General features: G+C 37.9%; 1 protein-coding gene across 3 annotated transcripts in view; it reads left to right on the top strand.

Moving 5' to 3' along the window:
* The window catches only part of INPP4B (inositol polyphosphate-4-phosphatase type II B), a 493,426-nt gene that overhangs the window by 155,367 nt on the left and 310,275 nt on the right, over positions 1-27,784 (top strand). For all 3 annotated transcript variants that reach the window (XM_027117065.1, XM_027117067.1, XM_027117064.1), the window contains exons 5-6: positions 8,573-8,691; positions 10,767-10,883. In XM_027117065.1, the coding sequence (XP_026972866.1) occupies positions 8,573-8,691; positions 10,767-10,883 (236 nt within the window). The remainder of the gene's footprint in view (positions 1-8,572; positions 8,692-10,766; positions 10,884-27,784) is intronic.

Here is a 27,784-nt window from a genome sequence, read left to right as displayed (position 1 = left end):
CTTTGCTGCTTCAGAGCACGATCAAAGAGCATTCCCCGAGAGCACCATTGTTCCAGGCAGAGGCTCCACTTCTCTCTCTCTATAGATTGTTCAGTGATACTTATATTGAGAGCCAGTACTGAGTGGTTAGTTTATTTTAGTGTAAGGTTCCCAACTGTAGAAGTGAATTTCATCTTCTTGGCTATTTGTTGTTAAGGCCAACATTTTTTTTTTTAAAAACACACGCAGATACACATAAAATATGGTGGCATATTTTTATGTTGTTTTGTTATGGGGGAAAAAAGTAACACATTTTATTTCCGGACCTATTTCTCAACAATCTGAATCTGGCTTTTTACATCAAGGAAATTAGTTTAATTTAGAAGTGAGTCAGTTGTAACAAAATTTAGCAGTGGTGCTCAAATCTCGGTGTAGCAAGAATTCTGAAGCAATATTTCTATAACACTATCTCTTCAATTCCCTCATGCAAATTATTACGTATATTCCTCAATAACTCTGTCATCTGCTTTCTCCCTATGGCATTAGTCTCATCCTTTCCTCAAGGTTTATTTGGATTCTATTTTCAGAGTGTTGAGAGTCTTAAAATTCTCCTTACAAAGCTAAATCATCAATGAACGTGCAGCGGACCAGACGGAACAGAATGATGTTAGTGACAAAAAAATTAACTGGGCTACTGAGCTATTGGTAATAAATAAATAAATAGTCTTCATGATCTACAAATCTGATTAGTCAAAAATATGGATATGGAACTAATGAAATGATGAGGCGGCACCAGGCACGTTATTGTTCTGAATTTGAGCTAACACAAGCAAAGTTTAAGCCTAATGCCACCTGATGCATAATAAGTATGCCATAAATTGTGCTTCCTACCCCTCACCCCCATCTTCTCTGCATGCTTCCTTTATTATCTTAATTGAGAATAACCTTAAAATTTGCGTTATATTAGCTTTTTTTTTTCTTTTTTCTTCTTTGGTTGCACCGCATAGCTTGCGGGATCTTAGTTCCCCGACCAGGGTTCGAACCCATGCCATGTGCACTGGAACTGCAGAGTCCTAACCACTGGACTGCCAGGGAATTCCCTATATTAGCATTTTATTGTTGTAGTAAAGGGGCAAAAACCCTAGGATTCTTTCAGTATATCTAAGGAATTCCTTCATTAGGATGGCTTTATTTATTCATTTATTTATTTATTTAGTCGTGTGTGTGTGTGTGTGTGTGTGTGTGTGTGTGTGTGTGTGTGTGTATTGATTCCCTGGATTGATTTCTTATCTTTCAACCTTAAACACTGAGTTGCTTTTTGCCCTCTAACTTTCTAGAAGCCTAAAATTAATACTGTTTGTTCAAGTTATGTGGGTATACTTACCCTCCTTGACAAGATTCCAATTTTGTATTTAGAACATTAATATTTTGAACTCAGTGTCTTAAAAGACAAAAGAAAACAAAACAAACAAAAAATGAAAGAAAAAAAAGAAAAAGAAGTCCAAATTTTCTAATCACATTTTTCACACCAACTCTTCTATCTACAGTTCTTTAATTTTCCCAACAAATATTGCTTATGTTGGCAGCAATGCGTGGTTCACATACTCTTTAGGGAAATATGTGTAAATTAAAATTTCCCACACAACAGTTAAGGGGAAAATAGCACATTTTTGTTTTACTTCTATGAAGACTGAAAAAATGGTTACTTAACTGGATGGAGAAGCTGTAGTTTGTTAAGAGAGTTGTATTCCTGACCCCAGTAGTCCCAAGTCTTATAAATAAATATACAGGTGATGATTTTGATAACCTCATCTTTCCGAGTGATGAGATAAACATGTTAGTGAGGACATTTGAAATAGTAGAGAGCACACAGCAAAGACATTTGAGAAAGCAGAAGCGAACACAAATGAGAATAGTAATACCAAATGAGAAAATTACAGAAAGTAGGCTCTATCAGTTGGAGGTAAGCTAAAATGAACAGAGAGGGCAAGATGTGATGCTAAGCTCAATGAATCAGAGACTCAGAGATTCTACAGAGAATACAGAATGAACATGGAAGAATATTATTAATGGGCATCAATCAGCTCAACATGATATAGAGCCACATTTTTCTAAGAAGTAGCCTTAAGAACATATTCAAAAGTGAATAGCGTGTTCCTGATTACTTATGAAATGCTCCTTGTGTGGATATTAGTATGAGTCCAGGACACTATACACTCTGCCACTTTACTGTAGAAAATGGAATTATCATGGAACGTGGTGCCCTGGGAACGAGGCAGTGTTGTCTTCTGAATCCACTCAGTAGGTCTGAATTGTAGAGGTTCACATCCTAGGCTTCAGAAAATTGCTGTCTTAGAATTCCTGAGAGGAAGGAAGAATAAAGAACAGAAAGGCGGAAGAAACTAAAGGTGGGAAAGTGTATTGTACTGGCAATTAGCGGGGCTATTAGGCTTTTAAAATGTAACAAATATTTACATTGTATTTACATTTGTATTTATATATCTCTTAATGTATGATGTCAATTCATTTAGTCTAGATGTACTCACTGATCTAGAATGGTAGCTGTGAAACCATGCCAAGGAATCCAGTAATTTATTGGACTGGGAACTTAACCCAAGTGGGCCTATCAGTTGATAAGCGGCATCTACTTTTCTGGAGTACAAGGAGCAAGGATATATATGTCACATTTTTGAGAAACCTAACCAAACATTAAGAATTCGAGAAGTAAATAGAAAGCTTCATTCTAGGCAGCAAGAGGCTTACCCACAGCCTTAGGGAAATGGCTGATTCTCTTAGGGATGGTATAATAAGAACAGTGCTATTGGGGGAGCCTGGAGCTAGACGGTTATTTCCCTAAATCCCTGTTTGGATAAGGCCACTTTCCTGTTCAAGATGCCCCCTATTCTCTGTGCCCTGGCCCTTTTTGCCCTTGAGGGGCATGGATTTACCTCTTCTGCTTTCCCTATGAAGAGTCTGGGGTGGGGGAAGAAGGGGGAAAGAAATGAACTTTCATCAGGGGAGGTTTGTTGCCATCAGGCTATATTGGGTTTGAGTTGTAACATTTTTTTTTTTTAATTTCAAGAAAAAGAAGCTTTATGAGCATTCACAGCCTTCTTTTTGATGAGACAACGTACAGAACAGAGGAGCAAGTCTTCCCATTACCCCTTGGGACATCTCAGTTGTTAAGACAATGACTCTTTGTGGACCAACTTTCTCTAAGGATTTTTTATTTTTTTTTTTGGCCATGTGGCATGCGGGATCTTAGTTCCCCGACCAGGGATCGAACCCTTGCCCCCTGCAGTGGAAGTGCAGAGTCCTAACCACTGGACCACCAGGGAAGTCCCTCTCTAAGTAAAGGAACACTAACCTCCCAGATAAATCTCTGCATAGAGGGTGAGTTTACATGTAGTACATCTGAGGACAGACAGAAAATAAATAAATCTTTCTGCTATTTTTGGCTTCTCATTTGGAAGTGCCTAGTCAGAGGTGAAATTAACAAGTATAAATGTGTACATCTGGTTTCACAGAAAGCAATATATTAATGATAACTATGATTTCTGAAATTAACAAATAATCCAGTAAGGGGTTTAAAATTTTTTTGTATTGAAAACAAGAAGGTACCAAGAAATCACAGGCATATATTTAATAAAATACTTTTATTAAAAAAGAATAAGGTTACATAAAATCAGGACCAACCTGGGATATCTTGAGCATTTAATTACTATAAGAATATTGAATAGATAAAATCCATTTTTGTGCCAATGTATAATTATATTCATATCAATCTTAATATATAATAAAAGGACCTATTATGTGCCTAGCATTCAACATATATTACTTCATATCATCTTTATAGCAAATCTATGAAATCTGTCCTTTGACTTCCACTTTACAGATAAGACAATAGAGACTGAAAGAGATAAGAGTAATGTATCCAAAGTCACATAATTCCTTAGGCTAGATCCTGGTTTCAAATATAATTTTATCCCAAGTTGAAAAACAAACAAGCAAACATTTCTTTTTTCTCTGTTTGCTCTCCTGTGTGGTTTCTCCTTTAAGCCTAACTTTCCTCTGGCTAATTTAAGAGCAGAATTGTAGAGATATGGGAATTCATGTCAAAGTCTCCCTCCACCCGCCCCCGCTTGTGGCCATTGCTTTTTCTAGAGGATTGAGGATAAACTTTGTTCAATGCTACTAACACTGAATGGCAAGAAGAGAGATGAGATAGAGTGGGGCAAGAAAAATGACCTGACTTCACAGAAGAAAGAGTTCTTAAGGGGAAAGAGACAGTTGCTTGGAGTCAGCCTTGAACTCACACTACACCAGTGGCTCGGGCCACTGCCCCCGTGAAAGCCTGTGGCAGGCACCTCTGCTTATTTGAACACTCCATAGCCAGGGCAGGTCTTAGAATAACTAGCTGCTGAATGCAAAGCCACCTGAACTGACAGTTGTGTTCAAATTGATAATTGCTGGGGCTGAGCTCTCTGGTAGAAGAGTCTGGAGACATTTTTAGGCTTCCAGCCACTGTTGGCTAGAAGGATGGAACGGCTGTATGCACTCAAAAGACTTGACATGCTTTAGAAATGATGGCTGAATGAAACAAAAACAGATCTTTTATAAAAATGGTACTTTGGGGTGGGCAGAATATTAATTCAACAAGAACCCAGAAACCCCCACCCTTTAGCTTCCGGATTCTCAGATATTAGAGGAATTATAGGAGCAACAGATGATCTGCACTTCTCCCTAAGAATCCAAGTAGTAGCTTTAAGCATCTAGATCGGAGGTTGGCATCTTCTGGTCCTTAGGCCAAATTTTGTCACAGATACATCAGTTTAACTCATACAATGACTGGGATTTCAAGCTTTGGACAAATCCTCAAATCAAGCCACGTGGGCTTTTATTTCTTCAGGCCATGAATTTGAATGGAGGGCCCCTCTTTTGGTACAGCATAGGTTTCCAGTTTGCTCAGTGCCTAGCCCTCTCCTGAGATATTGAAGCTCTGTTTGTTTTTATCATTACACTTCTATTGAGGATTCCCTTCCAGCAGAGAGCTGTCTGGATCCTGTACAAATCTCAGCTGGGAATGCCTGCGAGCATCTCATGCACCAGCACTGACGATGGAAAGTGAATTCTCATGTGGCCAGTTACTATAGCAAAGGTGACAGGAAAAAGTTACTCGTAGCTCTTTTGTTTTTTACTAAAGAAAAGTTTCAAATTGTAGTTTTTTAAAAAAATTATTCATTACTTTTACATTGTGATTTTTCTCCTTTTTATTAAAAAATAAACAATTCAGTGGACACATATTTGAATCCCAACCTATCAACATCTTGTATATTTAAACTCTCTTGGGCTCTGAGAATGCTTTTAAACAGCTCAGTCCAAAACAAAGCCAATAAAAAGGCAGAAATAAAAGTAAAAAATCTACTGGTGAGTGAATGATGGCAGAGAGGTATTTACTTGTTACTACCCATTTGATTCAAGAATTCTCGAATAAAACGAAACAACCAAAGCAAAACCCTGAAGTATTCTTTTAGTCCTGTGAGTTGAAGACCACTTATGCAGGTCACTCCCTCATAGAGTAGAATTTTGCATGGGTAATGGGTAGTGCTAAGTATGGCTGGAAAATTGATATGACCTTTTTTTTTGATTTCTGAAAACAGACTTTTCAGGCTTCTTTAGTGGTTACTAAAAAGTTCCTATGCAGGTTATACTTTATAGTGACCCAGTCTCTGTGAAGCAATTCAATCACTCATCATTTCTCACCCCTCCAGTGGGACAGTGTCAGTCTGTATAGATCCATAGTGTGTATGGGTTTCACTTTACTAAATGCAATGAGTCAGGTACTGGTTTGATATTTACAAAGAAATATTGGACCTAATGATAGTTTTTAAGGAGCTGTCTGAATATGGCTGAACCAATAAAAACCATTGTACAGAAGAATAAAACACTAACTATTAGTAAAGGTAGGTATTGATATTGGTAAATATTAGTAAGCTTTATTTTGCATAGAAAAGTCCATTCATAAAAAGGGACCTAATTTCTTCCTTGCCTCCATCCTGAGAAATAGACAGATGAGGAAACTGAGCAGCTAAGAGTTTGTGACTTAAAGGCACATAACGTAGAAAATGAGGAACCTGGGACTATAGCTCAGGAAGTCTGACTGATGTCAGAGTCTTTTCCTAACATCTTGCCACATAGAAGTAGGGAACATTAAAATCTCTGGGCTTTCAGGAAGGAAAAGATATGGACAGCCAAGATGTGACCTTAGTTGTTGTTGTTTTCTAGGCCATATTTTAGATCTAAAATATAAAGAAATGCAAAGTGCCATTACAGTTGTTTTTACTTCATCAGTATTGGGGGAATCTGCAAATTGGGTCGGACTGAACATTTGAGTTTAATGGAGATTATCTCTGTTTTTATTAGGAGTGAGTCTGAGAGGTTCGCTGATAAAATGGAGAACAGCTTCTCACTTCTGAGAACTAACCACAGCCCACAATCAAGCCTGATAAGAAATCAGACAAGAATTAACTTACTTTGAGCAAACGTGTCATAAGCTCATAAGGTAGAGATGAAGCTACCAGCAGAAAGTGGACAAAATGCATGTGTGGGAAACAAATTGACTCCAGCTTCAAAATCTAAGGAGAGATATATGTCAGTATCAGTAAATGGAGAGAGAGCTGTACACTAGGAGCAGAAAGCCCAGAGAATGAGTGATAAAATTAAACATTCATTAGGCAAGTGGAGGAAACGATCAAAACAACCACCAAAGGACAGTCAGGTCTAAATCTGTCTTTTTCTTTTTTCTTCCGGTGATATGTTGACATTATTGAAACCTTGCATCAGTATTTTCTAAAACTAGATCTCTTGGGCTAGACAGAAAAGAATTATGGCAGTTGGTCTTCCAAAGGGAGGTGCCACTGTCTGAGAGAGGAATTCATATGCCAAGAAAAGAGATGGAACTGCTGGGGTGTGATGTAAGAAAACTACCAGAGAGTTCTAGTAATGTACATGTGAGCACTTACTCTTTCAAAGCCTCTAGTTCTTAGCATGTAAAAATGAAATAATAGTTCAAAGCACTATTTTGAGAAATAAAGAGATAATTGGCAAAAGACCTCAAAAATAATGATGGCTAAATAAACTGTTGCTATTAATTTGTTCCAAGCATGCTTTCCTAAGCTTTCCCGTACGGTTAGAGGCATATGGTTTAAATAAGGAAAATTATAACAAAATACCGTACAGGAGTAAAAGGATCTCAAAGTCTGTCAAGAAGAAATTAAGAAGTTGAAAAATTTGCCCAGAATTGCTTAGCTAGTAGAACTGGCCGAAAACCAGGCCAGTTTCATTCCAAACTCCTGCTTTTTCCTCTGTCCCACTCTGCTTCTATAAATGAGCTGATCTGTAAACAAAGGAAAGGTGATAATTACATTCATAATTTGCTTTGCTTTCAAGTTTCAGGTTTAAACCGTAGTACCTCTGTCCTAGTAGGTGTACACTGTTGCAGAGCCAGAATGTGGCTTAAATACTTGGGTCCTTCCCTCTCTTTCTGCACTGGTCAGAGGCGTGAGATGTATATGGTATAGAGCCCAGCATACTCTCACCATGAATCCATGACCCGCAGCTACTGCTAGTCCCTGGTCCCAGCTCCAGCCTGACCCTAGCCCCCAGCTCAGCCTAATTTGAACCTCTTCCCTGTAGTGAGGACACTTTGCATGATACTTTGGGATCCAAATGCAGGTAGTAAAATTACTATTTCAAAGCCAGGTGGGGAAACACCTGAGCAGATATTGGACTTGCTGAAAAGGAATTTTTTTTTGACTTTTCTTCCCCCAATTGTGAGAATGATATGTGGGAGGAGAAAATATTCAAGTAAATATGGTATGGTGGAGAGCGGCTGTAATATGAGCCTGGTGTCTCAAGGGAAAGGTCTTACTTTTGTGGCCCCTGGGCAAGAATTAACCCATCATTTTTTTTCCACGTTTCTGCCTCCCAGACTTGGCTGGAATCCTGGACAGAGGACGCTTTTAACCCCTCCACCTCCTCCTCTGCTCCTTGCCCGGGGCTTGTGTGTTGCTGTGATAGGGTAGCCTCCCTTCCCCGCGTCTGTCCCTATGTAGGACTGTAGGAGGCCAGCTCTAGTGAATAGATAAGTAAGGAACAAGTGTGCCTTCCAACATTTGAACTAATCCTGCCCGTGTCAATAAGGAGAAGCGTAAAGTTCCCCGGATGTGGCCCAAGTCAGTTTATGTAGTCTAGGGGTGTGAATTAAAGCCCGGGGTTTAATGACTAATTAAAGTCGCTCAAAGCCCCTGAGCTGTGTGTGCAGGGTCACACAGGAGAGCTGGGATCCGAGGGCAGTGGAGACTCGCATGAGCTGCACATGTGGCCAGTGGAAATGAATTCTCAATTCCGCTCCGCAGCACGTGACTTCCTATTTCTGTAAGGTACTTCCAAGGGACTTCCTCTGTAAAATCAGCCAGAGTCCCAGAAGGTTTCATTCAGCGCCGGCGCTGAGTTTCCTTCCAACCCGGGACAAAAGTTTTCCCTGAGATACGATGTTAGTTTCTCTTCTTTCTCTTTTCTTTGCCATTGCCAGCATGCAAGGATCTTGTGGCTCCCGTGCGTGATAGGAAGCTGAATACACTGGTGCAGATCTCAGTAATCCACCCAGCGGAGCAGGGTCTGACAAGATACTCCAGCACGGAAATTGTGGAGGTGAGCGTGCTGTGTGCCTGATTTACTCTCGCTCTCTCTCAGTCTCTCTCTGGATTTGAGCAAGCAGCTGAAATACTTTAGATTTTGGCCTGCAGCTATGCTAGGTTGCAGTCCTCCTTCATTTAGGAAAGCATACCTGAGGTTACTAAGCATGCATTTGTAACTTACCAGAATAAACAAATGGGGAAAGAACTTGCCTTTTTTATAAAAGACCTATTTTTCTTTAGTAAGTAGAAGGAAAATCCCCACTCTGGATCTTTGAATAGAGTACTAAATAGGGGGAAAAAAAAAAAATATATATATATATATATATATATATATATATATATAAATTTTAAATTAAATGGAATGAATATTTCTTTGAGGGGCAAAAAAGAAAGTTGTAAATTACCTAGAGGCGTTTTAAACCTAAGTGTTTTTGCCCTTTTCATTTTTTCCTGTATTCTTCAGATTGTCTGTGGAAGCTTCATATTCTCTGCCTTTCGTGCATGTCAGAAGCTTCATATTCTCTGCCTTTCGTGTGTGTCTTTTTAAAGTATGATGTTTTTCAAAGAAAGGTGGATAATTAATTTGAGACACTGTAATGTTTCTAGGCGAAAGGTGTAAATATTATTCATCCGTTGGGAGATTTCCTATTTACATTTATTGTTGCTAATATAACACTCACAATGTGTTGGGAGGAAACTTGTTATTGTGTTGGACCAGATTCAAAAGAGGAAGTGTTTCCCTTTTGATTATTTTGTTCTCATCACATATTTCACAGCCTTAGTGAATGAGAGATACTTACTCTCTGGGACTAAAGAAAATGTTTTCTACACTCCTTAAGCTTTGCTTTTTTTCGACTTGGGAGCCCTTTCTGTTTTGAACGAGGAGTTTCTCTGTAAGAGTCTAAGTTGCCTACCAGATCTGGCTTGCTCAGTGCCATTGGTGGAAAAAATGATTCAGACGAAACTCCATTCATTTGTCTAATGGGAATGACCCAGATCCTACACGTAGCCCTGACTCTGTCCTTGGGAAACTTTAGGTTCCAATGCTGGTATCATTTGTAGTTAATGCTGTGGTTGAATAAACAAAAATAGTCTTATTCATTCAAGGAAAACTAAAATTGGAAAATTGTTCATTTATATGAAAACTATTTTCAAGCATTATTTCAACTTGATTATTTTAAAAATATTGTCAAAACTTAAAAGAAATTATTTATTTTGACACATTTATTTGAACATACATAGCTGTTGTTGACTGTTTCATTCACTGTGTGTTCCAGAGCATCTAACACTGTGCCAAACAAAAAGCAGTATTTGTTGAATAAAAGGAAGAATGAATGAATAAATGAATAACTTCAGCTTCCAGAAACTTCCATAAACAACTGGCTTACAGAACTCTAGCAAATATCTCCATGATATTCAGCACTATGCATATTTAAATATAGATATAAAATTTAATGTTGGATGTCAGCTCTCTAAAAATGAATCCTGAGGCATGGAAAAACCCTGTGCACTGCATCCTGAGCTAGTAATTTCATAGCCCCGAATGCATCATATTTAGTTTCTTTCATTAGTTTTCAAATCAGTCTGAGAAAAAAAATACAGCTGAACATCTAAAAACAAATGGACGCTATCAGAGCATGGCTTTCAATTGAATCATTACAGAAAGGAAATAAAGGGACAGCATAAGATTGCCAAATGGTTCTTGATGAGAAAAGAGCTTCATTTTAATTTGATCAGTCAATATCTCAGGTTATTTACATAAATCACAGGTTATGTCCATTACATGTATTCTAAATGGACAGACAACTGACCCTAAAGAAGGGTGCTGCCTATAATGAAAATAAATTGTTTTTCAAGATGCTTAGCAGCTCTGACAATGATGCAGGGCATTTAGTATCAACAGCTCTATCAGTACTTTGGGGCCCTGGGCCGTGTCCCTGTGGCCATCATTTGGCAATTCAGATATCTCTTCTAATAGAACCACTTCCTAGAAAAGCAGACCCAGACACTTGCTGCTTTCTCATGTGTCACTGCGTGCTGCTGACTGCTGCCTTATTGAATCAAAGTTGTCTGCTTGTGCTGTTACAGGGAACAAGAGACCCACTGTTCTTGACTGGTGTCACATTCCCATCTGAGTATCCCATCTATGAGGAGACCAAAATAAAACTAACAGTCTATGATGTCAAGGATAAGTCTTATGACACTGTAAGTACTTGTACTTATTTCTTTCTTTGGGAAAAGCAGTAGGCTTTTCCAAACCACTGGGTTTTTGATGTAACTGCCATTTTTCGAAGAGGGGCTTTGTACTGTGTTGTTTTATGGTTGTTTTATGTTTATAGTTTGCTGGGATTTCTTTCAAGTTCATTTGGCTTAGTGCCATACTGGCAACTGGTTAGGAGCAGAAGCTTTCAGAACCGTTTTTCCTCTTTTTCAGGGATGCTGGCTGGATGTCTTGGTTTCCATTTTTGTTGTTATGCTTTAGGAGTTGTTGAAGGAGTAGCACCGTGAGCAGAAAGCAAGTGGAAGAGATTAAATAATGTTTCAGAACTTTCTAGATATTGTCATTATTCTAAAATGGGATTGATAAAGTGTTCTGCTTTCACAATTTATTCTTTTATGTACTGAATAAGAGAAACTCCCTCTGTTCTTCTGATGTTGTCTGTGGGACCAAAGCAAACAGAGGAGGAAGTAATCGTCAGCATGAGGCAGAAGCTTTCATTGGCCTGGTTACAGGAAGGTCACGTCAAGTCCTGATGGCCTTTTGTCTTAGGCTGTTCCTACTGGGTCTGACTTTTCCTCCGCTTGAATCAGTGGGTTCAAGTGAGACCGTTAGGTACCCAGGCACTGCCTCTGGAGCCCACTCTGAAAATCCCTGGACAAGAGAGAATGTTATTGATAAGTGTTGAGAAGGGGATGGTTTAGCCCTCTTCTTTAAATCTCTCCCATCAGAATGAATTTTTGTTTGTTTTCAAGGCTGGGTGAGCTATGGGAGTATTGATGGTCCACAATGAAGTATAAGCCAGGAAACACTTTGAAGGCAGGTAGACCAGTAGGTTCTGGGAGAATTCTGCTTGAGGCTATGGGGTGCTGCCCGGCTTGGAGAGTCACACACACCTGCTTGAGGGGAAATGCACCTTTCAACTCTGCCCTCACTAGGCATTTCTGTCTCGCTCATGAGTCTCTCTTTCCTTTTCATTCTTTACCCCGAAACATGTAACATAGGTAGATGGTGGGTATATGTAACAGAGAAAAAAAAATCTTCTGCATCGAAGGCATTTCTACTCAGCCCCAGAAAAGTTCATGTCTTCAAAACTGCAGAAGAAATGCCCAATGAAATGCACAGCACATATGTGGTATAGAAACAGTGATAGCGGTCAGGTAGAGCGGTTGAGAAGGCAGACTGGTTTCCGTTCCACTTTGTGACTCTGGGAGAATTGATCCTCATTTATATTTACCTGGTGGGGGCAAAGGGGGTGTTGTAAGGATTAAATAAGCTAATATATGAAACATATTTAGAAGACTTAACAGCTACAGATTCATAAGTGCAAGTTTATTATTGCTGTAGTTATTGTTTTGGCTACTGTCTTGTGGTCTCTCATAAATAGTAAAAATCAAATAAAAGAATATTAACCAAAGGCTTTTCCCATATTTACTTACTTTGTTTTTTCTTAAGTAGTCCTACACTTATTATTTCTGACTTCTTTGAAGAAAAATGGAAGATAAAAATATATATATATATTTTTAACATCTTTATTGGAGTATAATTGCTTTACTTCGTTGTGTCAGTTTCTGCTGTATAACAAAGTGAATCAGCTATACGTATACGATACAAGAGGGAGTGGATATGGGGATATATGTATACGATAAAAATATTTTAAGAGACAAACATTGGGGTTAAAGCTCGCAACTAAAAAAATATATTAATATTTGCCAGGGAGTTTTGTTTTTACCCTTTCTATTCCTTTTCCTTGATTTTTGAGGTAACAAAGAAAAGGAGTAGACTGTGATTGGGATATCTGGACCAAAGACTATGCACAAAACTTACAGCATGACTTTTTTTTTTTTCTTTTGCCTCTGCCAAGAAGAGAGGGAAATGGGGTAGAAAAAAGTCATAAAATTAGGAAAAAGGGAGATATGGTTCAAATGGATGGTGGGAGGAGGTGACACAACTATGCAGAGAAGTAATAAGCAGGGAAGTGATCAGGGTGACAGGGAAAGCAAAGCAGAAACTATGGGATTTTATGGTTTTTCCAAGCACATGGTCAAATTCAGTGCTCCCAAAGGTCCCAAGGTATAGACAGGATGGAGAATATGGAAGGGCCAGAGTTATAGAAGCACTGTGCTACAGAGATGAAAATGTTGAGCTCTTGGGTTGGTTAAGTCCTTAGAGATATCAGAGTTAGAAATATTAAATACCAAAGGTGTTTCTATCCCCTTCAATCTGCCTCATTTAAAATGTTATGTATGTTAATGCTCTAGGGATAGTTAGCTTACTCATTAATTATGCTTTTTATGGGCTTCTATTCTGAAAACTCATTAATTAGGGGCTTTTAAAGACTATCTTCCTTGATCCAGAGGTTTTAATCACATAAAAGTATTGAATAAACTGGAATCCCTGCTGTGAAAGAAGACTTGTGAAATTTGAACATACTTAAGAAATGCAACCAGCTTTCATTTACCAAGTGCTGTTAATTAAAGCATAACTTCTTCCTTAAAATAACTAACAGTTCTGGTGATGGAAGTGTAAATAGAGACACAGTTCATTAATATGCTAATAGTCTCCATGGACATGTAGTCTTATCCTGGCACCTTTTCTCTTTTTTTGTCTTAATTTTTATTGGGGTATAGTCAATTTAAAATGTTGTGTTAGTTTCTGCTGTATAGCAAAGTGAATCAGTTATACATATAGCCACTCTTTTTTAGATTCTTTTCCCATATAGGTCATTACAAAATATTGAGAAGAGCTCCCTGTGCTATACAGTAGGTTCTTATTAGTTATCTATTAGTTATCTATTAGTTATCTATCTATATAGTAGTGTGTATATGACAATCGCAATCTCCCAATTTATCCCTCCCCCCCCTTTCCTCCCCCAGTAACCTTAGGTTTGTTTTCTATATCTGTGACTCTGTTTCTGTTTTGTAAATAAGTTCGTTTGTATTACTTTTTTAGGTTCCACATACAAGTGATATCATATGATATTTGTCTTTATCTGACTTACTTCACTCAGTATGACAATCTCTAGGTCCATCCATGTTGCTGCAAATGATATTATTCCGTTCTTTTTCATGGCTGGCACCATTCCTCCTCTTTTTTAAGGTTTGTTTGTTTTTGGTGTGGAGGTGGGTACAGAAGTGAAGGAGGTGGCAAGTGGTTTTAAAGTACAGTTTAGATTATGGGCATTTAAGAACCTAATTATTTTAAGATCATAATACTTTTAAGGATTAAGAAATGAAATTATGAATATTTATGTGTTTTGGAAAATCAACAAATTATGTGCATGTATTTAAAAGAAGTTTAAATATTTGATGTTAGTAAACCATTGATCATATTAGAACAGGACAATGAGATACTCTCTATTGGCTGAATACTAATTAATGGAGCTAGCTGACTAAGTTCCTTGTCTTTTTCTATTGAGTTTGTTATTACTTGGAATTAGCCGGTCAGATAAATGTGTTACTTTGCCATCTCACGTTTGTTTACATACATTTTAAAATTGGAAGTTTTGAAAGGGATGTGATAACCTTCCATCGGCGCCCTTGATACGGCGATTATCTAACTTGTTCTCGTACTCCTCTAAACAAATGAAGCCGAGATTGTCTTTCTTAATAACTTCAGCAGAAATGCAATCAGTCATTGTAAAGAATGAAAAGAGTCTAACTGCTGATTCAGAATGACTCTTGTTTCCGCCTGTTTAGCTTATAGGACAGAGTCCCATGTCCAATAGACACTGAACATTTCTCAGGTGAGAATCTATGTCCTGAGACATTTTTTACCACCAATAAGTAACAACTCCCCATTTGTACCTTTCAGAAAAAGTGACCTTATCTAGATTGGATATAAATTTATGTTTTTTAATTTATTTTTATTTTGGGGGGCCACACCGTGCAGCACATGGGATCTTAATTCTCTGACCAGGAACTGAATCCCTGCCCCCTGCAGTGGGAGCACAGAGTCTTAACCACTGGACCTCCAGGGAAGTCCCCTGGATGTAAAGGCATTGTATTTTGTGTGTTATATGTCCAAGGAAGTTTAGTACTAGTACAATTCCCTAGGCAGCATTATCCAGTTCAGTTTGTATGTTTTTCAATGGAAAATAAAACCATTTTCTATTTAGTATACTTTGGCTTGGCTTGATTTTCTCCATTGACTTCTTACAAATTTAAGTCTAACTACACTTGTTGAGACAAATTCTGTGGCTGGCCTTCCACTCTACCTGGAAGATATGGTGAACTGGGTAAGGAAAAAGAAATTAAGGTTACTGATCACTAAGTATATACCAAGCACTATGTTTAATTTTTAGTTTCTTCTTTAATCTCCATAAAACTTCTTTGAGGGAAGAAGTATCATTATGCCCATTTTAAAGATGAAGCAATTGGGATTCTAAAAACTTAAGTAGGTCAAGTCAAAGATCCTTTATTTTTTCCATGCTACACTATGGTACGTACATAGTTGATAGGATTTCTCTCATTTTTCACTCCCACAATATGATATTTTTTACTTCAACTGATACTTTAAAAGCATTCTTCATTTGGAGACTAAAAATTAGTTAATTGAGAAAAAAAAGTCAATAATCAAATATAGGGAAAAAACCTCATATCCAAACATTTTAAGCACTTAAATTCTGTATGTATAACTAACTGCAGATGTCTGAAAAACTTTTGTAATGGAGTGACCAGGTACTATTCATGAAAACATAGCTGTTACTGCCTGTTGTGAAATGGCTAGATTTATGTCTCATACTTTTGCTTTTGTCCCCCTGGCCTTATTTTTCCTTTTTCTTTTGTGTGTGCTGCATGGTCCTCTCAGCCTCTTCATTCACTCAGCCTTGGCCATTTGGAATGCTCGCCTTTACGTTATGACATAGTTTGCAAGGGGAGTTGCCAATTCCATACGGAAGTAGTTCAGAGTTCTAACATGTTGCCGCCCTTCATAAATAACTTCTCTTCCTTTCTACCTGTTGATAAGTGGTATATGTTTACAAAGAGCATATTTATATTTTATTGAAGCATAATTTACATACAATAAAAGGGACAGATCTTAAGCGTTCACTTCGATGAGTTTGACAATGCATATGACCATGTGGCCTTTACCCAAGGCAAGATGTAAAACGTTTTCGTCCTTCCAGAAGGTTCCCTTGTATCCCTTCGCAATCAGTTGCCACCCCCCCCACACCCTGTAAGGCAATCACTTTCCCATATCTACCGACATATATTTGTTTTGCTTATTAAAATTTATGTGAATGATATCACATAGTGTGCACTCTCTTGTATTTGGTGTTTTCTGTTCAACATAATGGTTTTGAGATTAATTCATGTTGCTCAGTGACTTGATTACTGAACGGTATTCTGTTGTAGTCATACACCACAATTTACTTATTCATTCTCATATTGATGGACCTTTAATTGTTTTCAGCTTTTAACAACAATGACTAAGTCTCTATGAACATTTGAGTGCAAGTATTTGTTGGAAATTGTCCTTTTATTCTGAGGGGTAAATACCGAGGAGTATAATAGTTACATCATAGGTCAGATACCTGTTTAACTTTTCTAGAAACGATTCTTCAGAATTATTTGCAACTTTATTTTCCTCCTCTTAGTAATTCACGGGAGTTCTAGTTACTGCACAAATGAAGATACTGTCAATCTTTTTCACTTAGCATTCTAGTAGATATGAAGAGGTATCTCATTGTGGCTTTAATTTGCATTTTCCTGGTGACTAGTTACGTTGAGCAGGTTTTCCTGTGCTTATTGGCCACTCATCTCTTTTTTTTTTTTTTTGCGGTACGCGGGCCTCTCACCGCTGTGGCCTCTCCCGTTGCGGAGCACAGGCTCAGGACACGCAGGCTCAGCAGCCATGGCTCACGGGTCCAGCCGCTCCGCGGCATGTGGGATCTTCCTGGACCGGGGCACGAACCCGTGTCCCCTGCATCGGCAGGCGGACTCCCAACCACTGCGCCACCAGGGAAGCCCTGTTTTGTTTTGTTTTATTTTGTTTTTTTAATGAAGTGTCTGTTCAAGTCTTTTGCCTATGTAAAAAAATTGGTTTTCTTCTTATTGTTATTTCTAAGAATTCTTCATATTTTGTGGATACAGGTGCTTTTGTTAGATATATGTGTTATGGTTTTCTGTGAGTCTTTGGCTTGCCTAATAATTTCCTTAATGATGTATTTTATTGATCAGAAATTTTAAATCCTGATTAAGTCCGTTTTTCATGCATAGTAAGTGCTTTTGTGCCCTAAGAAATCTCCCTAACCTCAGGCCAGGAGAATATTCTCCAGTGTTTTCCTCCAAAATATTTTATAGTTCTAGCCTTTACAGTTAGGTTTAAGCTCCATCTCAAATTATTTTTTGTAATAGGAATAAGGTGGGGATTAAAGTTATTTTCTCTTATGTAGATATCTAGTTATTTCAGCATCATTTGTTAAAAATACTTTTTTCTCCACTGAATTTAGTTGGTACCTTGACTGGAAAATCAGTGTCTACTGATACATGTGGGTCTGTTTCTTGATGCTCTGTTCTGTTCCATTGATCTGTTTGTCTAGCTTCATGACAATAACATGATTTTTGTTGCTTCATAATAAGTCCTGAAATCTGGTAGTTTAAATCCTTTATCTTTACCAGCTTGTTCTTTTTATCGAGGTTGTTGTTTTTGTTTTTGCCAATTTGAAAGCCCTTTTTCTTTCCATATAAATTTTAGAACAACTTGTCAGTTACTTTAAAATACCTGTTGGGATTTTGACTGGAATTGTACTGAATCTATAGATCAGTTTGGAGAGATGGACATCTTAATGACATTGAGTCTCGTGATCTATAAATATGATACGGATATCATTCCATTTATTTAGGTCTTTAAACTTTTATGGGCAATGTATTTGTGCTCAGTATATAAGTCATAATATTTTTTAGACTTATTTCTAGGTATATGATTTTTTATGCTAGTATACAAGGTATTATTTTAAAAGTACAGTTTTTAATTGTTGTTTGCTAATAGGTAGAGATATAATCATTTCTTTATATTGATTTGTAGCCAAGGCTGTGGCCTTGCTAAATTCACATATTAGTTCTAAAGGATTTTTTGATGGATTCCATAGAGTTTTGTAAAATACACAATTATGTTATCTGTGAATAATGAAATATTTATGTTTCCCTTTCCAATCATTGTGCATTTTATTTTTCCTTATTGCACTGGCTAGGTAGGACATTTAATACAGTATTGATAGAAGTGGTAACAGTGGAAATCCTGGTTTTGTTCCCAAATTTAAGGGGAAAGTGTTAACATATCACCATTAAGTATGATCTTAACCGTAAGTTTTTCATAGATGCCTTTTTATCAGATTGAGTAATTTCCCTTCTATCTATAATTTTCTGTGTATTTTTTTTTTTTATCATGAATGGTGTTGGATTGAGTCAAACTATATTTTTCTGGTATGTGTTGAGATGCTGAAATGTTTTTCTTATTTATTCTGTTAGTGTAATGAATTACTTTAGTTTTGTATGTTAAACCAACCTTAGATTCCTGGAGCAATTTTTTTTCTTTAATTCACTGCTCTTCCACATCTTTGCCAAGCTTCAGCCTAGTATGTGGGGGAATCAACCTCTGCTCTTCAGCCCTTGCCTTAGGGAAAGCCCTGTGCACCTTAGCAGTGAATCTCACTGCTCTTTTGCCCCCCCATCCTTCATTGGAATACCCTCCTGCATGATGTGACATCCCATGGGAAAAAGTAAGTGGATGGGTGAGACTCAGGCTGTGGCTAGGGCTCCTAGGGATTCAGATTTCTCGTGCCAGGTCACATGGGCTCATTATAGAAAGTCATTACAAGTTCAGCTGGTTTATATGGAAGATCCTCTACTTCCTGCTGCTTAGCCAAGGATGACACCAGCCCTGGGCATTTCTTCCTCTACTAAGGGTCTGTCACCATCTGGATTTCATTTCCTTTTGGTTTATTTATACCCTCAGTTTTCTGATAGGTTTAACAAAAGGTATCATTTGGTGGCATAATGACCTCTTCTCAGTGTAACAATGGGAGTGACAATCTCTTGCAACTTTTTACATCTTAACCAGAAGCAGAAGTGCTACTTATTTAACACCTTCCCTTTAGCATTTATGCTGCTCTCTGTATATATGCATTTCCATCTCTTCCTTTAATTTCCTCTTCTCTGTAGTTACATATCAAGTGCATTCCATTCTACCCTGCTCTTTACATTGTTTTCCCTTTCCTCACGTAGTCCAGTTCTTTCTTTGTGCCACTATCCTCTGCATGGGCACAGTACTTGCTCTATATCATCTGTTCAGAGATTTTTGTTTTTTGTTTTTCTTTGGATTCCCACAATAGAGAAAAGGATATTCATCAATACCTCCTCACTTTCCAGAAGAAAATGTTGTTTGCATGGAGAAAGACTGGCTCTTAGACAATAACATAAGAAAATGAATTTACTCATGAAGCAAAACAAGCTTCTTACAAATTTCTGGGGGCCATAGCAGAGTGGCTGCTTGACCATGAGGTAGCCACATCCTTATTTTATGGAGATCAGCAGAACTGTAGTTTCAGTGTTTTCACCCTTGACCGTCTTCAGATGTGTGAGTTATGGAAACAATTGTTTAACCTAGCTTAAAAAAGAAAAAAGAAGAAAAACCTAAATAAAACATTAATTAATAAAAGAAAAATTAATTTGCTTTTTTACAATTAAAGTAGAAATGGGTAGTTAAGGCCATTTCCCATTCTCTTTCCAAAACAGGGTAACTGTATTCATGTTCATCAAAAACATAGAGAAGCTTAGTCTACCCTGTATTCCCTAATGGGATACTGAGATTGGTGGGGACTAGTGATCCTCGTAATATTTAAAGAGTTCTTCCAAGTTTAGAAGTAGGGTCAAAAAATTGAGCACAGTATTTGACGAGCCAGTCCTCAGGAAAAAGAAAATCAAATGACCAAGAAACATAAAAAGTGTTCTAACTGTGTTTTCTTGGAAACACAAATTAAACGAGCAGTGTGATCATCAATTTTTTGCTGATAAATTGGCAAAAAATTTAAAGACCATTGCTGGCAGGAATGTGGGAAAAGTGCCCTTTCGTACAGTGCTGACTGAATGTAAACTTTTCCGACTTAAAAAACAAAAAAATCTGCCAGCATCTAGTCAAATGTAGGCAAGTGTACGTTTTGATTTAGCAATGTTACTGTTAGCTGTCAACCTCTTAGACATAAAGCCACCAGTACTTAAGGATATATGGAGAAGAATGTTTGAGCATTACTGTGAAAAATTAGAGGGGAAGTGTGAATACATTCTGGTGTATCCTAATTAGGGCTATTATGAAGCCTTAGAAAAGAACGATTAATTAATTGGAGCTCTAAAAGTAGACTTGGAAGAAGATCCACAAGGTATTGCATACTTGGGAAAAGCACGATACAGAAGATAATGTATAATAGAATACCACTTTTTGAAAACGAATAATAAAAAACGCCTTTATATATGTATGTGTGTTGCGTTTATAGTTAAGCAATATATAATTGTAAATGACTGTTGAGTATGTAGAAAAATATAAGAGAATAAATGCAGTGAATGGAATGGGGGAGAAGAGGAGTAGATAATGAAAGAAGAAGAAAGAAAGGAAACAGGAGAGCATGAAATAAAATAATAGTATGATCAAACAATCCTGCTAGTGGATTTTCTGAAAATTAAGTAAAATAAATGTAACTTTAAAAGGTAAGTGTCATTTATATTGCTTCCATGCAAAATACATTGTCCTCAGAGAAATGTCACTTTTGCACCCTCAAGATTCAAAGCAGGAGGGCTGTCAGTAGCCTGGATGGGAGGGAACTGCTACAAACAAGTGGCCACCTATAGGAATGCTGGCAGGTGCAGGGCAGTGCCTGGGGAGATGGCAGACCTGAGGGACCTACCGTCGGGGGGATCATCTGTAGGGAATGAAGGCAGTAGCTGAAAACCTCACCAAGGCCAGTCAGAGCAAAAGAGGAAGAAGATGGTCATCATTTGCATTACTTGATGAAGCCCTGGGAACTCCCTGAAATAACTAGGGGAACTTGTAGGGGACTCAAGGATCTGAGATCACAAGTTGGAGCTCCGTCTTCCGGTGCTGTTGTAGTCAGTAAACTGGATAATGAATTCATGCTTCCAAGTAGATTTAGGAGCATTTATGTATTTATTTTTTTTACCTGCTAACACCAATCAAATGATCTGATAACTGCCCACTGGGATTTGTGAGTCTAACTTGGACCCTGAACTGAGAGAGAGTTTATTTCTGCTTCCCCTTATGGCTCTCTGAGATATTGACCTCATTCTGGTAGTTTTCAAGCATTTGCGGGTTGTTACCATTTTTTCCAGCAGCTTAGCTGTGAGTGCCTGGCTGGCCAGCTCTGTCTCATTCATGCAGCAGCCTTCTTGGCACAGCTGTGAGGGCAGGTGGAAGCTTAGGGAACATTCTGTCTGATGGGGTGGATCCCTGAACAGCCCGACGTGGGCACAGAGGATGTGTGTCTTGCATTGGCTTCCCATTCCCGCTTGGTTTTGCAAAGCTGACATGTGATATGTTGCCAAAACATTTCTTCTGATTAGAAAGGGGCAGAAACTAGTGATTTAAAAGGTCAGTGTGCTATACAGCTCAGAATAGCTTTTAATTACCTTAAGTTTATATAGGCAGCACAGTGGGAACAAAGGGAAATTCTAAAGAAACCTAGGCTTTCTTTAGAGTCATTTGAAGGGAATGATAATTACAGCTAGGTTCCAGCTGGTATTTAACTTCACGTGAAAAGTATTTTTAAACATACGGGGAAAAGTCATGTGTATCTACCAAGACAGAAGGTGAGGCCACATTCTGAAAAAAGTTGAGGGACATCTGGTTCCACGTCACAAAGATTTTCTTCTCAAGTTGCTATGAGCCGGGTTACTCAGGTTTCACGGCAGTAAGTCAAGCTATCTTTTAAGATGTGCCCCTTGAGGATGGAGCTAAATGCTGAGGGGGCAGATGTCCTAAGGAATTCAGTGTGTGAGTTCACAGAGATACTGGTCTTTCAGACAAACCTGGGTAATAGTTTTTAACCAAGAGCAGCTCTTGGAAGACACTATCAAGATTTGTTTAATCAGAAGGGGTCTCTAAGGATATTTAAACTTTTAAATAATATACTGATAATTTTTTAAACTGTCGTTTTTTGTTTGTTTTGAAAAGGGCACTGATAGTCACCTTAGCATGTTGGAATGTGGGAAAGCAGTTTCCCAAGAAAATCTTAACTGAATAGGATTTAAGTGTAAACAAGAGCTCACCCACCTTCCCCCCGCCTGCCCACACTCAGGGAATTTGGAGCATGTGTTATGGCTACAACATTTGCTTTTCATTCCTGAGTTTAAATTGAGGCACGGTGAAATGTGCATAGCAGCTTGCTGTGGCCTCCAAGCAACAAAGAAACTGAGGGCTCATGTTAGAAACTCTGGACGCGTGCTTGTGTCTTCATACCTACATATATAACAGTTTTAAATAAGAGTGTGTACACGGAGTAGAATTCACAAATTTGTATTTATGTACATTAGGTAAGGCTTTGAAGTTGAAATTCCAGGATCAAGTTCATTTGTTGTCATGCAAGGCCAAAAATATGCTTAGGGCAATGTTAATATTCAGAGAAATGTTCTTCTATTTGTAAAGAGAACCTTTTCAGTTAGTGTAGGCTTAAAGGCAGAAGGATGTCTTTCAAATTCTGTTTTATTGCCTTCCCCATTCTGCTTTCCCCAGCACACACACTGTGCTTCCCCTTGGTATTAGCGTCATCGACTTTGAACTTGCAATCTAAACAAGTATCTGAAAAAAGACAATACCAAACTGGAGATGAATTATTGAATTGTTGTAAGAGACCATAAGAGGCATTTGAAAACCACACCAGTGGGTGCAAGAGCAAGGTTTCTGAATGCCATTATGGGAAAATCAGGTTCACATACTGTTGGAAACAAGTGAAGCAAGGACGTTTTCAAACTTGGGATCCAGGATACAATTCTCTGTCCCCTCAAGGATCCTTTCCCAATCGTGATGCCACATTGAGAATAAAGAACATCAAGTTTAGAATCAGAAGCTCTAATCTAAAATCTGCTACTTAGTTGTGTGGCTTTAGACAAGTTATCTTTTTCAGATCTCAGTTTCCCCAGCTCTGAAATGGAAACCATAATACTTGCTCTGTCTACTGCTGAAAGGAAAAGAGGCACATATCAAAGTGCTTTGAAAACTAAAAATCCAGTAGAAATGCAGGTATCACCATTGTTTACTGCAGATATTATTCTTGTACTGAGGGTACTCTTTCCCGAGTGACACTAGTGTATTTCCAAGAGAAGGGTTAGTGGTTTCCTGGTATCAGACTCCTCAAGGTTGACCATGTTTCCAGTGAATTGATCAGTCTGGATATCTTGTCTGTGTTCTCATGAGATGATTTGTGGCTGGGTGCTGAGCCTATGCTGGTACACCAGAGCTGTTTCACTTTGAAACAAGTGTCTAGCAATGAATAAGAATCAACTTTCTCTGTTCTTATTTTAATATTTCATTAATCTGATACTCTGTATTCTGATACTCCAATATTCATTTCCTGAGTATTTCTTTACAAAAAGGGAGAAAAACAGCAAAAGATAATGCAAGGCATGTCCACATTTTTCATTATAAGAGTCATTTTGATACCTGACTCTCATCTTCTGACTTGGGTTACAAGGGACATTATGTCTATGGGTCTATCTTCTGAAACCACACATGAGAAAGAATGAGAGGAAAAAAACCCTCTTCTTTAAGATTCACTTTTCAAATCATACTTATACAGATGGGCTGACCAGTGAATCACCCTGTACCTCTTTTTCACTCTTCCAACTCTGAGTCATCATCCAGTTTGATTTTTTTTTTTTTTTTTTTTTTTTTCGGTATGCGGGCCTCTCACTGCTGTGGCCTCTCCTGTTGCGGAGCACAGGTTCCGGACGCGCAGGCTCAGCGGCCATGGCTCACGGGCCCAGCCGCTCCGCGGCATGTGGGATCCTCCCAGACCGGGGCACGAACCCGCGTCCCCTGCATCGGCAGGCGGACTCAACCACTGCGCCACCAGGGAAGCCCCCAGTTTGATTTTTGAGACATCGTTCTAACTGCCCCAAATGAAATGATTTTATAAGATTCTTTGACCTTGGATATAGCAGAAAGTAAAAGTGGAGAATAAAGAATTCTTTTCTACCTTCCTTACAATCTTGCTTTCTTTCTTAAAACATTTGTTAGACGGAAGCAGAATGTTTCTTCTCTAGTCTGACCTCATGAAATTCATGAATGCTTAACTAGATGAGACTGTTTGAAGGAACTTCTGAGACCAAAGCCACCTAAAAGTTATGAAAAAAATCTTTTTGTTTGTTTTTCTTCTGCAAGGCAAATGGCTTAAGCATTTAGACTCTCAGAAACACCAAAGATAAAATAGAAGAAAAGGCTTAAGACTTATTAATTAATTAAACATCAGACCAGAGTACAAGTGGTATTTTTGGATGGCAGATCAAAGGATAGGATTAGCTTACCCTATAGCTATACGTATTACTTCACCTTTTTCAGCAGTGCTAATTTTATTTGGGACATCACGGAAAATAAAGAACAAATAAATTACATACAACTTCAATAATTACAAATAATTTGTACATGTAGTATTACAGTTGAAGCTCATAGAGACCCTGTTGAGTCAGGGAGCTAGGAAGTAAGTTTAAATAATTTGTTCAAGGTCGTATTGAAATGTCAACCAGAATCTCAATCTTCTGATATTGAATCTATTGGAGTGTGGGAGGTTTTCCAGGAACAGTGAGTTTCCTAACTCTATTAATAATTTGAAGTGGATGATGACTTTCAGTCAAGCTGCTGCTGTAGGGGACCACCCTTGTAAATGTGGTTAAGAACTTCCTCTTTAAATTGACCTCCAGGAAAGGGAAGAGGGAGAATTTAAGTTTTGAAGGCTCTGTCAATATCTGGAGTAACTGCCTTAGATAATGCATCTTTCTCCTGGGTCAGCGTATCTGCCTTCAGGTGCTGAAATGCCCTGATGACCTTCCCATTGTTCATTTCAATTTGGTTACGCCTACCTTGGGTTCCCGTGTAGCAGCTATAGCTACGTTAGTGTTATTTGGTGCCTGTCTCAGGTTAGCTGAGTTACAGCTTGTAAGACTTCAGTGTCGGCCAACAGACATCCTGGAGGAGGTAAGCAACGTTGCCAAGTGATCATGAGATCTTATTCTAGGATGCTGACAATGTCATGATAAAAATAGTCAAATGAGGAAAAAAGCTGTATGTCTTAATGCTGTTTCCTCCAATTGGAAGTTCCTAGAGATTATTTGCTCTGCCCTGTTTAGTCATGTCACAATTTATTAATTCACTTAAGTATTTTTATACTTATTCTGTGAAATAAGAAATATTAATATTGGCTATATTAAGAAAACACAAAGATGTGACAAATGCACAGGTTTCTTTATATTAATTTGATTTTTGCTACCATAAGATTGACATACAGATGAGATATCCATGTTGAAATATCTAAGCAATCATTTGGAAATAGGTGCATGGGATTAGGGGAAAGTGACAAGATTTATATTGTCTGGAAACACGTAACAGTCGCTTAAAAATTATTTTGTATTTTTTCTCCCACAGCAAAGGGGAAGGGGGAGTATTATCTCATTCTGTTCTGTTTCCTCAGGAAAGCAAACTTGTCCCAGACTTTTTCTTGCATTCCATTGGCTAGAATTGTGTCCCATACTCACCAGTAATAGCAAGGGAAGTTGAGAAAACAAGTGTCTGTTCTTTCAAACTTTCTTTGTTGGAATGTGTAAAAAAAGAAGCAAGTTGGAAATGACTTTTTAAATTATGAAGTAACCATAGTATTTGGAATAAAGATTTGGAAGGCAACTTTACAGAAGTGATTTTTGAAAATCAGAGAATCAGGAAAGAGAAATAGGAGAAAATGATCAAAGTGAGAACCTTGGGAAATAGTGACTATGGAGAATGAGAGATGACCAGGTTTCAGTAAAAAGATAAGGAGCAACCTCACAGCCATTAGGATGGCTATTGTCAAAACACCAGGAAATAACAAGTTCTATTCCTCCATGGCTAGGGTGTGGAGGGACTGGAACCTTTGTGCACTGTCAGCAGAAATGCAAAATGGTGAAACTACTACTGAAAACAGTATGGAGGTTCCTCAAAAACTTAAAAATAGAATTGCCATGCAATCCAGCAATCCCACTTCTGGGTGTATATCCAAAAAATTGAAATCAGGATCTCAGAGATACTTGTACACCCATGTTCATAGCAGCACTATTCACAGTAGCCAAGAGGTGAAAGCAACCCAAATGTCTATCAATGATTGAGTAGATAAAAGAAAAAATGTGGTATATACATACAACAAAGTATTATTCAGCCTTGAAAAAAGAAGGAAATCCTGTCATGTGCCACAACCAGATGGATCTTGTTGACACCGTGCTGTGTGAAATAAGCTGATTACAAAAAGACAAATACTGTATGACATCATATATATGAGGTACCTAAAGTAGTTAAATTCATAGAAACAGAAAGTAGAATGTTGGTTACCAAGGGCTGGGGAGAGAGGGAAAGGGGAGTTGTTATTTAACGAGTTTCAGTTTTGCAAGATGAGAAAGTTTTGGAGATCTGTTTTACAACAATATGAATATACTTAACACTACTGAACTGCCTACTTAAAAATAGTTAAGATGATAAATTACAGGTTATATGTTTTTTCCCCACAGTTTAAAAAAAAAACAAACCTACTTCAGCTTTCTACTTTGGTCAGTTTGGGCTGGGGCCCAAAAAGTTGACTTTCTAACAAGTTCCCAGGTACTGCTGCTACCGCTGGTCCACTGGTCATACTTTGGAAATCACTGCTCTGACGTAAGACTTATCACTCAATCCCATAATCCTCTGTTTATAGTCTAGCTCTCCTTCAGACTGTGAACTCTTAGAACAGGTACCATTTAGGTTGTCTTTACATCCTCAGGTTCTAACCCACTATTTGTTCCTGAATAAATTTGTGTTGAATAAAAAAAGATAGGGAAAAAAAGACTTAAAAAACAGTAAGAAAAAAAAAATGAAGAGAACCAGACTGTGCAGTGCCTTAGAAACCAAATTAGGGGAAAATTTTAAGATAGAGATGAAGGTTAGTGTTGCCTAGTGCTACAGAGATACCAAGGAAGGTGAAAAAACATGATTGGATTTAGTGATTAGGAGGTCAATAGCCTTTCAGAAAACAGTTAGAATGCAAGGGATCAAGGAATACGTGAGGTGCTAAGATTGTAAATACTGGGTAGCAAAAAGGAGAAATAAGAAGGAAATGTGAGTGAACTCACAGAAAGCTTTTAGTTTAGGGTAAGTTTGAACACATTTGTAGAGAAGAACTAGGCCACCTAAGCAAACTGCAGGAGTCCCCAGAGATTCTGGGGTAGTGGGAATTAGGGGTTCCAGAATAGAGAGCTGGTAATTTCTTGATAATTAGTCTTGCCTTTACTCGAAATTGCTGATTTATCATTATTATTTTTAATTTCAAAGTTTCTTCTGCAGCAGTATTTATGTTACAGTCTCTTCCTTGGGTCAGTTTACCAAATGAGAAATAATGAAATACTTGACTTGAACCGATTTCATTTGGGTAACAAGAGGAACTGACAAGTATTTTTATTATGTGTTTGGAGATTCTGATGGGAAAGAAATCATGTTATGTTAAGGTCACCAGCAATATGACTTCCTTAAGGAACATAAGATGAGTGTTGCCTAATCATTTCTCAATAAAAAATTATTTTAACTAGTTTGACAAGCCCCAGGAATCCAAAATATTTATGATAAAAGAAAATCATGTGGAAGAATGAGAGAAAGAATATATATGAAATTA

Source organism: Aethalodelphis obliquidens, unplaced genomic scaffold, assembly GCF_003676395.1.
Source record: "Aethalodelphis obliquidens isolate GAN/ISIS:26980383/991018 unplaced genomic scaffold, ASM367639v1 scaffold17, whole genome shotgun sequence".
Classification (NCBI taxonomy): domain Eukaryota; kingdom Metazoa; phylum Chordata; class Mammalia; order Artiodactyla; family Delphinidae; genus Aethalodelphis; species Aethalodelphis obliquidens.
This window is presented reverse-complemented; position numbering and strand designations above follow the sequence as displayed.